We start from the raw sequence: 17925 nt of genomic DNA, 5'->3' as shown, positions 1-17925 counted from the left end.
TCCTTTTCCAAGCGAAAAACTATTTTGGTCTCATCTAAAATATTTCTTCTCTCATGCCTGTGTCATAGCATCTCCTGTTTGTCCGTTTTATTAATCAGACTCTATGTTCTTATTTCCCACCATTAATCAGCACCATGCATGACAGTCAAGACTGATTCCATTCTGACTATTGCCGCTCCCTAGAAAGAAGGTAGCTTGATGTAATTGGAGAACAAATTAATTGATTCACAGATGTTATAAATCTCATATCTATATAGGCATGCCAAAATGGTCCAGGAAACATTTGTTACTAGTTTATTCAATCACATACTTTAAATTTATTCAGATTCATTTGCTCTTATTTATTATCTAATTTTTTCCAATCAGGAATGATTAAAAAAAACTTTCTTATATGAAATGTATATTTAAAATATACCTTTAATTTGTCTAATTATAGATTTTTCCATTATATATTTATTATATTTAGTACCCATTACTCTTTCTAATTATTTGTCCCTTCTCTTGTTGGTAACTTTCTTCTTCCTAAGTATTCCCAATATTTCTGTATTCTAGCTCACTTTAGCCATAGTAGTTATTATCAAGGAAACTGCCGACAACAAATGCTGCTACAGTTTTATGGGAACAGAAGTCTTATACACATGATTGGTGGATTTACAAATGTTTTTCAGGTTCGTAAGAACAGAGCTATCACATGATCCTGCCATACTGTTCCAAGGAATAGACTTGAAGGTGTATAAGTAAATATACCACAGGACCACATGTATATCCATGTTTCAGTGTTCACAAGAGTTGAGTTATGGAATTGATCTATTTATCTGCCAAGAGAAAACTGGATAGGGAAAGCAGTATATGTACTGGATAATATATAAACAACGAACTTTTATTCTGCCATAAGGAAGAAGTAATTTATGTCACTTGCAGGGAAATTGATAAGAATGAGGTATCTGGTTAAATAAGCCAAAGTCAAAAGAGAAATATAACATTTCTCAAATATAGAATACAAGTTTCAATAAAATTTATTTTAAAAACCATTTTAAATGGAAAATTAAAAGTGAAAAGTACATACTCTTAAAATGTGGCCTGATGTTTAATATATACATATATTGTATGGTGTCTAAATCAAGTTAAATATATATACACATATATAAATATATATATCTTCAGATAATTATCATTTCTTCTAGATAAAAACATTAAAATCTAACTATTTGAAATACTATATTCTTCTTATTTCTAGTTACTCTAATACCTACTTGCTCTTCAGATCTTTGTGATTCTATGTATATCTTTTACCTTTCTCTAGCCCTCACATATCATGACCTCCTAACCTATAGTATTCTCAGCTTTCATAGTTCAGCCATTTTATGCTTAAGATATGCCTGAGATTACATGGCCTTGTCTATCTCTGCATGATTTTTCACTGCCAGATTTCTTGAGAGCCTTGTATTATAGGCCAAAATATATACATATCTTTAACATGTCAGAAGGTACCACATCCTTAACTCCACATATACTGGTTTAGTTTGTCATATATTGGGTATTTAAATAAAGAACAATGACAGCTGAAAATAACCATAGACAAATAAACACAAGGAGTAATTAGGGGTTTCATGTTTAGAAAACATGATGACCTCATATTTTAAAGAAGAAGGAAGGAGAAAGTTGGCAAGAGCTGTCTTCTGCAGGATCTTTAGTTGGGTTTATGAGTATTCATCCTGAAAACATGGAGATGTCTCAGGGTTTTCTTGCCTTATGCTCCTTAAAATTATGTCTTCTAGGCGTTATCATTGACTTCTCTAAATAGTGTTCTCAATCAAATATACTCAGTTATTAAACATAGGTGAGTTGTTTGAGTAAGTAACAAACATTGAGACTAAACACATTTACAGCATGCACATATACAGATACTCAAGGGTTCATTGTTATTGTAATTTTTAATAACTAAGGAAATCCTCGTGAGATAGTTTCAGGTATTTATTGATATCATATATTACAAATATATTTTATATATGCTAATAATATACTGCCATTAGTATAAATTCATTTCTAGACGAGGAATGGGAAGCACAAGAGGAGCAACTAACTTGTTCACAGTATAAAGAAAGGGTAGAAGTGAAAAATTTAATTCCAGTTCTAGTTGAATGTAAAGCCTGTGTTCTTTCCTCCTGTGTTGCCACCACTGCTTAAGGTCACTTTTCAAATGCAAGCGCTTGAGCCTATGTGGTTTGACACTCATTCTATTGTTCCATGATTGGCAGGACCGTGTCATATGTAGGATAGCAGGTATACAGCTGCAGCTAGCTGGGATTCAGGACAAAGAGTAGCTTGCTATCCATGCATCCCTAAGGAAATTACTTAATAACTCACTAGGTCAATTTTCTCAGTAAAGTGGAACTAGAAATAGATAGAACCTATTTCAAATAGCTCTGAAAGGATTAAGTGAGACATTTTATAAATGACTTAGAAGAGTACTTGATATACAATGACATCTAAAATGAAAATCAGCATTATCATACGATCCTTGGTAAAAAGATGTAGTTTATCAAACTGTTTGTCATTAAAAATTCATCTCCACAAGGTCATCAATGTAGGGTTAAGGGTGCAAAATACATTCCACATGTATTTATAAAACAAACACTTCTCACTGAGTAAGCCTATGTTGACAGAAATATATCTGTTCATTATACTAGTAGCACAAAAACAAATTCACACATGTATACATAAAATGTAGATATTGTATCTATTTGGGTATTAGTAACTATTACTTTATTCGTTGGTGGACATTCCAGTTATGATACTCAAAAATGAAGATAGAAAAGTCTAAATTTTAATTTCCAAACTATTTCCACACATATCAGCTTCTGTTATAATCATAGGAGAATTTTTAGAGTAAGGTTCAATAGAATTATTTACACATTTTGTTCCTACACACAGCAAACTCAGACACTATTGCCAATGCCAGGAAGTGCTTGCTGACAGGAGCATTATACAGCTATCTCCTGAGAGGATCTGACAAAGTCTGACAAACCAGATGTGGATGCTTGCAGCCAACCATTGGACTTAGCACACCGGGTCCCCATGGAGGAGTTAGAGGCTGAAGGGGTTTGCAACCCATAGGAGGAACAATAATATCGACTAACCAGACCCCCTAGAGGTCCCATGGACTAAACAACCAACCAAAGAGTACCCATGGCTGCAGCCGCATATGTAGCAGAGGATGCCTTGTTGGGCATCAGTGGGAGAAGAGTCCCTTAGTTCTGTGAAGGCTCAATGCCCCAATGTAGGGAAATGCCAGGGTGTGGAGGCTGGAGTGAGTGGGTTGGTGTGTGGATCGGGGAGCACCCTTACAGAAGCAGGGGGTGGGGGTATGGGATAGGGGTTTTAAGAAAGGGAAACCTGGAATGGGATAACATTTGAAAGGTAAATAAATAAAATATACAATAAAAAACAGCAAACAGACAAAAAAGAAAGCTAGATCATTGACATTTCAAACATCACTTTATTTTTTCTCTGTAATAGGTTAGGTTTTGTTTTTAATATATCCTCCCCTCCAACTTATCTGAGTCTTAATTCTTTTTTAGTATAGTGTTCAGGAATTAAACATTATAAGAGCTCCCTGGGTGACTATTTTAATTTCCACAAATAGTGTCAGCGATGAAAACGCATTTGACTGTCATCCCTGAAATTTAATCATGTCACATTTAAATACTCAAGAGGAAAATGTATATGGCTGTTATGAGAAGAAAAAAATGCAACAGATGAAAAAAGTCTAGTTATTTTTAGATCAGTTAACTAATATGCTCTCTGTTCTCATTGCATTATTCTGAATTAAATATCACATCCATTTAAACATACATGACAAAACCCATCTACTCTCATAAGGAAGGGTTTGTCATTGCAGAACCTTATCATTTTTCTCCTGGCTGTTTATGGAAATACCATTTTGGGCTCCTGAGCATGTCATTGAAAATTAAAAAGGGAATCTACACAAAGACTTTAATTGGAGGAATTTTTGTTATATATAGTAAATATTAGAGCAACACCTAAAGGATACTCAGTACAATCAAAGATAGTTTCAGTAGAAGTAAACAACACTAAACTTTAATCAAATGTTACACTCAATAAATAGAAAAGTACACATTGTGCAACTTGAAATTATTTATTTTGCTTTAGCCTACTTATAATACAGCTAATAAGCAACTGCTAACAATATATTGGAAATTATTAGTAGGCAATTTTAACACCTGATAGGCATTTTTATGTCAAATGTGGAATGTGTCTTTTTAGTGTGTGTGCAGGGGGTGGTGGTGATAAGAAGCATCTTGCTATATAATCCTGACATGTCTGGAATTTACTGTATAGATTAGGTAACCTTGACATTTTTCAAGAACTTTTGGCCTTTACATTCTACATTTTAAGGTTTGAAGCATGATCCATCATGCCCAACAAGGAACTCATCCTCAATATTTGAAATAATTATCATTTTACTCAAACTTAAAAAAAGTGGTTTGCAAGATGACAATCTTATATTTGTGCATCAAATCATGAAAAATAAGATTAGGTATAAATTTATTTCTCATTAAGCAAAAGTGCGTTACAGCTACACTAAATGAGCCCTAATTTATGATAAATAATTCATATATTTACTTCTATATTTATTAACTCTGTACTTAAATACCTTGATTTTGTTTCACTAAAACGAATAGATATTTTTACATTTTAAATGTACTATGTCACTAATGATTGAAAGGCTTCATTTAATTGCATTGACAAATCTGTTTTAAGATTAAGCCTGAGAAGGACAGTTCTATAAAAAGCAAGGCAAAACCAGAGGAAGTTTAAGATGTGACATGGACTTCTTTGTTGTCATTTCTGTTTCTGTTTGATTTTTTTAATTAGACTTTGCAAAATAAGTCGGCTTAAGCAATAGTTAACATGACTAGTTCTCCAGTGCTGATGGTCAAGGCTCCCAAGAAGACAGGTGCCGGGCCACTCGACCATGTCTACGTTCCTCAAGAGGACTGCGTTTATGCTGTAAGGCTAGGTTGTAGTAGTAGCTGCTCAATAATAGCACCCAAATAGGCCTGCCAAGTTATTTGAAATGAATGGTAAAATGAGCAAAGCATGTCTCTACAGACATAGCTGACAAGGAGACGCAGGTTCCCCTTTATCTTCCTTGTTTTTTATTGGATATTTTATTTATTTACATTTCAAATGTTATCCCCTTGCCCAGTTTCTCTTCCAGAATACCCCTATTCCATCACTGTCCCCTGATTCTATGAGGATGCTCCACTACCCACCTACCCATGCCCTCCTGCCTCTCTGCCTTAGCATTCCCCTGCACTGGGGCATTGAGCCTTTACAGGACCAAGGGTCTCTCCTCCCATTGATGCCCAACAGGTCCATCCTCTTCTACCTATGCAGCTGGAGCCATGGCTCACTACATGTGTACTCTTTGGTTGGTGGTTTAGTCCCTGGGAACTCTGGGGTGTCTGGTTGGTGGATGTTGTTATTCTTCCTATGGGGTTGCCAACCCCTTTAGCTTATAGCCAATCATTGGACTGAACATGGGTCCACAATGGAGGAATTAGAGAAAGGATTAAAGTCCCCTTCTTTATCTTTCCTATATTAACTTGTTTTTATAAACCCATTTCAGGAGACAGTGAGGGAGGATGGACTTATACTGTATGTTCATTCACGGGAATCTGTGTATAGAAAGGTCACTCAGTTTAAAGGAGCCTAAATATCTGTAAAGCCAGAGGCCTGGCTTCTGCCACTTTCATTGTGAAAACTGGGGAACCCATATTAAATTCAACCTCAGCTTCTACATCTGAAAGTCAATCTGCATCTTTGCTATGCATTTGCATTTGGTTATTCTGCTGTGCAGGTGGCATAATATATATAAAATAAGTATTTATAAAATTTTCTTAATGCCCAGTAATTAGAAAGGCTGCCATTAGTGTTACTGTTAATATTGCTTACTTAGGCCTTAGTCCTTTGACTATAGTCCTGTGATTCTCATTTCCACCTCTCATTTAAAATTCTGTTGCAGAAGAATTTTTCCATTTTTATTAGCATTCTGAGTACATGGTTATCCTACCATTATTTTCATCATCTGAGAACTCTCCTGTCATAGGTCTGAAGAAGACAAGAGTTTGCACGTTACAACACCCTTGCTTGTGTAGATGCCAGTTAAGCTGTATTCTGTTTATTTTCGCATGTTAACTGTGATTGACTCTATTTGGTCCCATTAGCTGCTCAATGCAAACCATCTCCTTTTGTCGGTGTAAGTCTAAGTGACGCGTGCTTGCTGATGAGTGAAAAGCAACTAGGAAAGAATTTGCCTGGGTGTGAGCCGCTGCCATTCTTTTCCGATTGTAAGAATTACATCCTCATGCCTATGCACTGAATAATACCTCCAGGAAGGTACATAGTAGTAAGAACACATATGCAATGAGCTACTTCAATCTCAATGCATTCTCAAAGCACCTGATAATAACTTGGGTCCGTACTCCATTACAAACGCACACTGCACAACTAACATCACGTGTGTGTACACATATTCTGACATAATATCACTTACTATATTGACAATTCCGTCCCATAAATTCTCCTGGGCATTCACAGGAGTAGTTGGCAACAAGGTCCGTACATATTCCACCATTTCTGCAAGGCTCAGCTTCACATTCATTTATATCTGAGGGGGAGAAAAAGAAGAAAAGGAGATTGTTTATTGATGCAAATAAGCAGATGTTAAAAAATGCAGGTATCTTAAATCGATTGCCTGAAGAGTCCTATTCCCTTCAGTTTATGTGCATACATTTCAATAATGCAAATTCTCCAAAGCCAACATTTTACTTAAAAAACAAATTAAATGAATTTCTAATAGAAATAAGAATGTATATACATCAAAGACCAACAGACCCAAATCATTCCCCAATTCTGAGAATAAATGTGAGCAGTTTGGGGAAATATTTGGTGCATTCTTAGAATTAAATCAAACAAATTAACCCCGATGGAGAGATGAATTGGCTTCTCTTACAAGATCTCAAATCTCTCTTACAGCAATAACTGCCAATTAACACTGTCTCATTTCATCTTAATTCATTAAAATTCCAACTGACAGAGAGGTTTTAGTTTCTAAATAGGTTGCCTTTGATTAGAAGCAAATTAGAGTTAATAGCTAAAGCTCATTACATGTAAAATATAATAAGTGTAAATGATGATCATCTTCTAATCTCATTCATGAGTTTCTAAAGTTAGGGTGACTAGAGGGACATACCATTGCTCCACCATCATTATATATACATGATGGAAAACCATGCGAACCGAAGCCACTTAGTGAATTCTGTCATCTCCATGTGAATTTTAGACAACAGAGAGCATTATTGAGAGTTTTAAAGATTTACTTTACCTTTTCTTCATGTGTATTTGTCTGTGTGTGTGTGTGTGCACATACTCATTTATGCATGTGCATGCATGCATGTGTGGATAGTACAAATGTCAGTTATGAGAAGGTATTGGATTTCCTGGACTTACAGGTAGTTATGAGCCTGATGCTATGGGTGCAGAGAAGAGTGTCACATTTTCTGAAAGAACAACAAACACTGAATTGCTGAACCACCTCTTCATCGTACTGTAGTTTTGGAATCACGTGAAATTTTAAGCTTCTGATCCTATCACAATGTCACATAATTTTAATGTGATTAAAATTAATGTACCATTCATTTTGTTAAAAATTTTAGTTTATGACATGTTTTTCTCTATATCATATATATCAAAATTTCTTCTAAATGATCATATCTCGATAGCTGATAAATTAAATTTCTAATTTCTAAGAGAGTTTCATTTGTTTTTTATAATGTAAAATATAAATATTGTCTTCTTTATTTACAGAAATATAGAATAAATGGAGTACTGAAGAATGATTTGTGGTGACAGTTTTATCAATACAAATGAAGAGAAGATGTGGATGGTGGTTTTTAGCAGGAGGATAAAATTGCATTCATGCACGCAGACCTTCCATACAGGGAGGGTATACAGGCATTCTGAATCTAATAAAGTAAAGAAGGGAACAGAATGGAAGGACCGCCTGGTGCACCTGACCTAACTCAGTCTTATCTTTCAGCACTGCAGACTTGGAACTGTGAGGGAGCAGTTTGCTCTTACACTTCCAGTAAGTCTCATGAAGCCTTTCAGCTGTGGACTTCAGGACTGAACAGGACAACAGCACAGGGACTGATTTAAGGTTGATATTCACATTTGTAAAATGTAATTTCATTATTGAGTAGAAGATATTACATATTAGCATTTTAAGTTTCAAATATCCCACAACATTGTTTCTGCTTTAATTTTTAGCAGAACTTTAAGTGGATGTTTCATCACCAAAAATGAGAATAACCAGGAGTTTTCTATGTTAGAAATGATGAATATACACTGCTCTCTGTTTCATCAAACATTCCAGATGTGTGCATAATAAATACTGTTTTCAATATCCGCTTGTGAATCAAAGAGAAAACTAATCTTTTAAACCTTTCAACTATAGGTACCTCAGTGCACATTGATAATTATTAACAAAACGAGTTACAATTGAAGCTACCTGATTCTTCAAAAGCAAGTCAATACCTTTAATCAGAGTTTAAAACATGATAGGAGAAAGTAGATTTGAGCATGTTGAACTTGAAATGTTTTATAGACATATTCCAACTATGGCAACAAAGGACCTTTTCATCACATTAAATGTACACTTGGCTTTTTAACATAAAATATATCAAATCTATATTCATAAAACACATAAATGAATTATATACTTAATAAAATAGAAAATTTAGCAAATCATCCCATGTGTACTTATCTAGTAATATGCAGGATTAAAGAGCAGACAGCAATTACACAGAAACGCTTATGCGTTCATGTAATGTAGCTCTTTCATTGATGAAGGCTATTTGCACTGTGATTAACATTGCAAGCAGTCTAAATGAAAACTGACCTCATTTTGAGCAAATCATGTTTAATTAAAGACTAGATAGAAATGTTCATGGAATACAATGTAGTGAAATGAAAATTAAATCTGTATAATAAATTAGTTTTTGTCACAGATCAAGTCATTACCATTTTCTGAAAAAATGTCCACATCTATTTTCAATATAGTGAAATGAAGGAGAATTTTTTTTGTATCTAAGAAGTACTTGACCCTGTAGTCTTTTCCTTTTCGCAAATAAAAATTCCCATACGCTATGAAATTTACAGTTCACAAATAAAGAAGGCTGTGCTACTCTTATTACCTTGTAAGAATATGTAGTGATTTCCTAATATATTACGAATAAAGGCAGAAAACAGACTTCTGAAAACACACAGCTTTGTTATTTCCCATGTTGTATGCTTGGCGCCCAATGGCCATGCTGCTCATAAAGTTCCAGAAAAATCTCATGACTCACTTTTGTTTTACTAATGACATTTTTTTCTTTTTCTGTCTTGTTTTGTTTTGCTTTGCTTTTTGGTGAAGAAAAAGTTGAGGTAATAAACAAAGTAGGGAAGATATGAGTTTGAGTTTCCATGAAATGTAACAAGAATTTCTGCGTCTAGTATTTAACAAATTTCAAGGGTTCATTCTTCTTATCTGGGTAATATAAGACATTTACCTTGTGCTCTATTTATTTCCTGCATTTCTATAAATGCTGGTAGCAATGACAGTTAATGCTGGTGGTCCACTGGATTGGATCTGTAACCCAATATGGCACACACTTTTGTACTAGTCTGTAAGGGTGTTTTCTGAAAAGATGAACTGAAGGGGAAGAGTGTCCTCTAGAGGGCAGTGCCCTTCAAATGGCTGTCCACAAAGGAAGAGATCCTAGGGAAAAGAGGCTGATATTTTGACTGCCTATTTTTGATGCTTGCTACTGGAATCCTCTGACATCAACACCTAGTTTCTTTTTCCTTCTGACATAAATATAAAACCTACAGCTCTCTAGAAATCCTTCTTTCATCTTTAATTAAAAATCATCCAGTCCTGTGGATACAGAAGCAGCTCCTGGCTTTGCAGACCTTCCAGAGTGAAGGCCATTGTTGGACCTAAATGTGGAAGCAGGAGCTGATGCAGAGGCCATGGAAGGCAGCCACTTAGTGCCTTGCTCTTCACGTCTTGCTCAGTCTATTTCTTAGCACCCAAGACCACCATCTCAGGGGTGGGTTCACCCATTGTGGGACGGACTCTACCCCATCAATCACTTAGTATAAAAATGTCCTACAGCCCAATCTTATAGAATCATTCTCTTAATTGAGATTTGTAGGATGATGTCATTATGCAGGTGAAGGCAGCTACAAGATAGAACGAGACCTGTCATTGGATGAGAAGGAAGGATGGGCGGGAGAAAAGTTTTAGAGAGGAGGAAGAGACTCGGGCAAGGGAGGAGGAGCAGCAGAGAGAACACGGAGGTGGATGTAAAGATTCCTGCCTGCACATTTACAGGTTGTTATGAATATTCTTAAGGGATGGATGTGTACAGGCAAATTATATATTATCAATTAGATGAGAGGGTATTGTGTTGTGTGTTCTTTCATGTGGTGATTTAAGATTAAGAAAGTATGCAGTGGCTAGACAAGTTAGCATGCCATGAAATTGGGATGTGTATGTCGGGCAAGGTGGCAACCTGCCTTGGAAACTAGATGGGTAGAGAGATTGCTGTCAGGCTCAGAGAGTAGTCATCGGCAGTGTGATATCGAATAGAGCAAAGCGGGTGAGATGCTTTGCTGACTGAGATGAAGATATCTACCAGATGTCATTATCTAGTGCGGGATAAAAGATAGCAATTTATTTTAATTTTACAGCAACAGAGATTACATAAAACCAGCCAGTACATACAGTAACCAAAGAGTATATAAACATATATTTAGCTAGATATAACAGAGAGACAGACAGAGACAGAGGCAAAGAGAGACTATGCTTAACCCAAACATTGTTTAGGAATTCATTAATGAAAGCTCTGTTAATAACTGATAATTTATTCAAATATCCATGACTTAATTACTTTTATAGTGCTGTGACAAGAGTTCCTGACATAGGCAAGTCACAGAAGTGCGAGTTTACTGCAGCATCATAGTTTAAGTGACCATGGCACAGAGCATGATTGCAGGGAGGCAGGTGGGGACAGTATCTCAGAATCTACATTTTGATCCACAAGTAAGAGGCAGAGTGTGCTAACTAGGGCTTTGCATCCTTAATTCCTATCCCCAATAACGCTCTTTCAATAGTGGTATACCTTGTAGTCTTTGTGAAACAGTTCAAAGAACTTGGGAGCAAGCATTCAAATAGCCTATGGGGCAGTGTTAATAATTCAAACCACCATTTTCTAGTTCCCTTGAATTGTACCTTGTTAGGCTTCTGTCTGTATCACAATGCAAAATGCATTAAGTTTTATTTCAACTTCACAAATGTCCATAAACTTGACAGCCACAATACAACACACTTGAAAAGTTCAAAGTCTAAAGTCTCTTCTGAGACTCAAAATAATCTCATAATTGTAATCATCTGTACAGTCAAAATAAAATTACATAGTTTCAACATACAGTGGCAAAGAATATATATTCTGGTGCCAAAAGGGAGGACTTGGAACGGTGAGGAAATATTGGACCCAAACAGAATAAATCCTAGCAAGACAATATCCAAATCCTGTAGCTCTATATCTAATGTCACAGAGCATAGATGGTTTTGTCTTTCCAGCTTTGCTGACTGCCACACATTTCACTCACAGGCGGGTTCTATTCCTTGTCTGCAGCTCTCCTTAGCAGATTTCCCACAGCTCTGGAACCTCTAACATCTCTGGGTTTTTACCACAATCTATACTTCATGTTTAGACCTACATGCAATGGCCTCTCAGGGCCTCCATGAAGGGATTCTTCTGCTTCACAGCTCTCCTCAACAGCTGTTTTAACAGAGGAGAACTATTGCATAGCCCCCTTACTTTTGTATCCTTTCTGACTCTAAGACCGGAAATGTGGCAATCACTGCCATGTTGAGTTGCTTTTTGGGGATGGAATCTGTTCCCTTATTTGAATTATGTTTGCATATGCATTGATTTGTTGTTGCTATCTAGGAACAGAAAATTCTTCAGATATTTTGTTTTTACATACTGCAGTATTATCTGGCTGGGGTCCTGCCCTGAAGTCATCACAGCTTTTATTCCTTGAAAATCAGATATCTCCCTCATCTTGACACCTCACCACACCCCACTTCCAAACTATACATTTTGCATTTCTTTCTACTCTGCTTGCTTTTTTTTTTCTTTCATTGCAGACCTACATAAGGGTGACTTAAAAAAGAAATCATGCGACAGGTCAATATTAGGCAGGTTTCAAATCTTTGCCAAGAAATATAGACCCTAAATTTCAACTTAGTCTCAAGCAGATTCATAGTAAAATGGCAAAATGATGCGATATTATTTGTCTGATTTCACAAGTATCTAGCCAAGTTGTTGATATTGTTTCCTCTGAGGTCTCTTGAACTGGGCCTCCATAGTCTACATTGCTCTCATTACTGCTGTCTTCCAATCTCCTGTTAGATCCTATTACATCCTAGTAACAAGGCTGACTCATGAAGCCCTGCTCAGAGTGTTCAATCATTATCTCAAGGCTAAAGTGCCCAAATATTTCCTATTCCTCCATAATTGGCATAACCAGGTTTGTCAGAGCAATGGCCCACCCTGTTACCAACTTCTGTCTTAGTTACTTTTCTATTGCTGTTATATGATGCCTTGACCAAGGCAGTGTAAAGAAGAGAGTTTACTGGAATCTAACATTTCCACATATTTTAGAGCTCATCATTATCTTGGCTAGGAGCTTGGTTGTAGGCAGTCAGATAGTTAGGCAGGCAGGCATGATGCTGGAGCAGTCGCTGAGAGCTGATGTTTCTTCCACAAGCATGAGGCAGTGAGAAACCTAGGAAAGGTCTGGGTTTTCGAAGCCTAAAATCCTATCCCCTTCCACCTCTACCCAGTGACAACTCCTCCAACAAGGTCATCAATGTCATACCTCTTAACCCTTCTTTAACAGTTATAGAACTGGAGACCAAGTTTTCAAGCAGATTAGTCTGTGAGGACCATTCTCATGCATACAACCACAGTCATTGTGAATTTTCATCCAGGAGAGATCATTTTATATACACAAACACTCTGAGAAGGATTTAGATAACCCTCAGTTTCTTAGCTTGCATCTTTTCCTCACATACTTTGTATAGGCAATAGCCTAAAGCCTATAGATTTTTCTTTGTAGTGAAAGGATGTAAATTAACTTTTGAAAATCAAAGCTGTATTTGATAGTTCCTTATTCATGCCTTTCAAAATCAATCTCTTTACTAATATTTTCCTGTAGCAGAAAACATTTTGAGTGGTTGGTGAAGTGGCTAAATATAGGATGTGCCAGGGGAGTTGCTCTGAGATATACTTACTTAAATTCTGATTCCCAATCCAGATTCAGACACAAAGGGCCAGCTTAACAGAGAAGGTAGGTGGCTAATAGGTCATCAGGGTAGGGAGGTAAAAGATGTTGGAAGTCTTTCCCAAATAGGCTTCAGAGTCCAGATACATGTGGCCCAGTTTCTAACTTTGGTTGAGATGGCTTCGTGGCACTGGAGGATAACAGGCTCTGTAATTCCCTTCCTAAAGTTCCCTCAGAATTCCGAGTGGTCTCAGTGGTGGTGGGTGGTGGTGGCTGCTAGGAGCACAGGCAGGGAAAGCTGACTGACTGGAAGTCTCGTTCTTGCATCAAGTTCTCATAGATATTTTCAGGTAGTTTATTTAATTTCTTCATTAGTATGTATCCTTTCCTCTTTGTATATTAAACAAGCCCCAAAAGCTTTAAGATTATTATCCTTTTTTTGCAAGAATCAAATTTCTTGATTTCCTGTGTTTACATTGGGGTGTCTTTTTTTCCCTGTGATATTGTTACTGACAGCTAATTAGTTACAAGAGCTTATTTTCAAGAACCTACCAGTGTCGATCCTTAAAACCATACCTTCTCTTGTTTTCCCATTAATTATTAAATATTGCACAGAAATCTTAATGATTCTCGCTTCCCAAAAATAAGGCATTTGATATTTTTTCTAATCTACAGACTTTAGTTTTCAAAGTTCTCTTTCAAGTGTGAATAACTACTGATGAATTCTTAGAATTCTCTTCTGCCATGCAAATGCTGAATTTAATTATTTCATAATCAGAAGTACCTAGAGGATTTCCCGGCATTTCTGAAACAGTAAGATAGATTTTTAATCTTGTATGCGTTTATGCCTTTTGATCTTGATTTTTGGCTTATTACCAGTAATTCATATTAAAATACCAAATTAAAAGCAGTTTCTTCAATAAGACTCAGCCATATGCCAATATTTTATAATGATACTTAGGTAACTAATTTTCCCTTATGAAAAAGCAATAATTAACAAAAGCTTCAAATGCATTTACTGGCCATTTTTCCTAAAACACCATATTCTGTATTTGTCTAAGCCCTGACAACATTTAATTTATTTGGAGACTTCAAATTAGATAAAAATTCCTTTGACATTAATATTAAGGTGGTATATATATCCAAATATTCTGCAAAGTTATCTTATAAACTTATCTCTATATTCAGGCATTTGGAAAGCAAGAAGATCAGAGTAATGATAATCCAAGTTGAAATGACAATGTGGAAGAGGAATACTTTACAAAGTCCCACCCCAATGCCTACTGAGAGAGGGAGGATCAGTCCTCATCAAGGATGAGCTCTTGTATAGGTTGTCTAATCAGAAATGATTGGCTCTGGAAAACTGTACTTTAAACCAAAGTTAAATTGACTCAGTGAGTTACATGTATTTTTCTGAATACACATATGTTTTTATATGTATAATGTTTATACATATATGTAAGCATATTGTATAGATGTATTTACATATGTCACCATAATAAGCAAAGAAGAGACCATGAATTTATGAGTAGGGGATATGAGAGACGTTGGAGTGGTGAGGGAGTCTTGGTATAATATAGATGTGATGTTACTGTATGAAATTCTCACAAACTGTAAGGTTGCTAAATATAACAGCACCAACAAATAGGCATCCCAATGTACTTGAAAAGCCCAAACCAGGTAAATGGAGGCGTAATGAGGAAGGCACTATTCCTCTATAGGTCAAATATCTGGCAAAAATGTATGAAGTAGTATGAAAAAAGTTCAGTCAATACAAGACAAAAAAGAATAGGTGCCTTCTACAGGAAAAATTCTTACAAAAGTGATTTACTTTCAAAGCTCCTTCTGTCTCCATTGAGCATCATTATAATTTTTCCAACATTAAATATTTATTATTAAAGATTGGTTTAAAAAACTGGGAATGCTGGAGATACATAAAACCATCCAATATGTATTACCAGAGAGAAAGTTTTGATTGGGCTAAGTGATCCAGTTTCTCTTTTAAGGGATTCTGTTAAGGAAAAATGCAAAACATAAATTATTATTGCTGCTATTTTTAGTTTGTTTGCTTACTTGTTTCTTTCTTTTTATGGTGAAATTGGGGTGTTGGTGATGGAACTGAAGACTTTGCCCATATAAGGCAAGTACTCCACTATTGAGTAATCTCTCTAGCCGAAGCTTTCTCTTAAAAGTTTGTACTTTGAAAACATTTTAAAGTTCCACACCAGGAAGCCTGGTTTAAGTGCCCTGGGAGAGAATGAAGGTGTTTTTATTGTATTTTTAAAAAATCAGGTGATTCTTATAGGCAGGTAGAATCGACAAACATTTAACAGAGCCTTTGCTTACAAAGTCTATTTGTTTCCATCCATCCATCCATCCATCCATCCACCTACAATGGCTTCATTGCAAACTGTTAAGACTGTAATGACTAATATGCCATTGTCTTTAACTTTTACCATTGCTCTTACAGTAGAGTAGATAGAAAAGGAAATACATAATAAATTGTAATGCTGAGTGCTATAGTCCATAGCAAAATAAAGCAGTTACTCAAATGAAGTCCAAATATTGACATTAAAGTCCAACTAGTAGGCTAGAGAATGGGGAACTTTACAGGAGTCAGTGGACTCAGGAAAAATATTTTTACATTTAATATGTTAATTTATGATTTACTCTAAATTATTTTGTAAATTAAGATATCTCATTAATTTACATTTTAGGAATGTATGACTCCTCATTATACTGTGGGCCTTCGTTCCAAGTATATAAATCATAAATCACACAGCTTACTTCTTTTACTCTGATGTGTTGACAGTCATAGGTTGTGGTATATTCTGATTGTTTATAGAATATTGGTTATTGTATTTTGTCAGCTGAACAGGAAAACAGTTGGCTTGCATCTTTTTCTAGTTTTAGCAGTCAACTTTAATGACAACAACTTGGGATTTCCATCCATAGTAGATTATAAAGTATCTATAACTGGCTATGTAAATTGGAATTCATTTGGGAAACTTAACTATAATTTACAAAGTTCGTCCTCATCCATTTGTTCATTCAGCAAACTTACCCGCTTATTATCTCATTCAAATTCCAAATGAGTAGCTTAAAAAAACTAGCAAGTAATCAAGAAAGTAACCTGTAGAGTTTACTTCCACATATGTTTTACTAATGCATTATTACAAAACACTTTAGGGTTAATGATGACTGATACAATTAGCACGCTCTTCTCTTTAGAGATTCTTACCAGTGTTCTTAGCGTCTCATCTCTATAAGACATTTGTATGTATTAAATCAAGCTATAAATCAGGCACTAAAATATGCAGTTAGATAATTTAGTGAATCTGGTTGGTTTCTTTTTAAGAGATTTTATTTTCTGCATAGAGAGACTGTCCAATGGATAAGCATTTGCCAGGTTAGCATGGGAACCTGTGATCAAATGGTCAGAATCATCCAAAACCAGATATAGTTTCACAGGTCTGCGATCCCAGTGCTATCAAATCCAGAGGAGAGGCAGACAGTAAGGAATCTCTAAAAGCTTGAGGACAAGCTGGTCTGAGAAATATATCTGCAAACAACAGAGAATCCCTGCCCCAAACAAGATAACCAATGAGGATTTGTAGCCTAGGTTGTTACCTAAATTCTACTGATGCTGTGGTACAAATGCACCTGTACTCAGATACATGAAGGTATAGACAGACACATGGCTCACACATACACAGACACATAAGCCCGTGGATAAATCTTTTCTTTTCTTTCAGATGTTTTCATTTTAACAATTATATCAATCTTCTTTTATCCCTCCAGCTCTTTGAATGTCTCCTATCTCAAACCCCTGCAATGCCCTCCTCACTCTATCTCAAACTGAAGGCCATTTTCTACCCAGCAAGAGTTGCTACAAAGATAGTACTAGTGATATACGTACCCTTTAGCATTTTCTGCAAGATGAAGTGTGATTAACAAAGAAACACTGGATTTCCCTAGAAGAAATGTAGAATATGTCCTAAGAGATAGACTAGATCCATTTGTGCTAAAAGGCAAGCGAGCCAGTATGGCTTTGTTTCAGATGCATCACATTGGTAAGGAACAAGAAAGAACGCAAAGTTTTTGGGAAAGTCAAACACTTTACATCATGAGATCATGCACTCATATGGATTTGCCTGGTGAGGTGGGGCCATTAAGGATGGCAGTTACTTTGTAGACAAAGACTAGAATTTATGGCCTTATGAATCCCGTTCAGGAGTTTGAACTTCAGTCTGTAGGTACAGAACAGTTAACAGGGAATTCAAGGAACACAAAAAAGGCATGCGATTGGATACATCTCTGTTTTAGAAAGTTGGTTCATGCAGTGTAAGGTATTAGTAGTAAAATTTTGGAAAAATCATTCTAAAAGTCAGAGATGAGCATGTGGACTCCTTATTAATCGGCTTCTTAGGATAGATACTGACTACTAAGAGTGTGTATTTTTTTAACACTGTGCATGATTTCCAATGCATGAGT

The 17925-nt window shown here is 35.9% G+C and overlaps 1 protein-coding gene across 5 annotated transcripts in view; it reads right to left on the bottom strand.

The window, feature by feature from the left end:
- Positions 1-17925, bottom strand: part of Edil3 (EGF like and discoidin domains 3) — a 536979-nt gene that overhangs the window by 252116 nt on the left and 266938 nt on the right. For all 5 annotated transcript variants that reach the window (NM_001427434.1, XM_087634184.1, XM_087634186.1 and 2 more), the window contains 1 exon segment: positions 6584-6697. In NM_001427434.1, coding sequence (NP_001414363.1) covers positions 6584-6697 — 114 coding nt within the window.

The sequence above is a fragment of the Rattus norvegicus genome, chromosome 2, assembly GCF_021556685.1.
Source record: "Rattus norvegicus strain SHRSP/BbbUtx chromosome 2, alternate assembly SHRSP_T2T, whole genome shotgun sequence".
NCBI classification, from domain to species: domain Eukaryota; kingdom Metazoa; phylum Chordata; class Mammalia; order Rodentia; family Muridae; genus Rattus; species Rattus norvegicus.
This window is presented reverse-complemented; position numbering and strand designations above follow the sequence as displayed.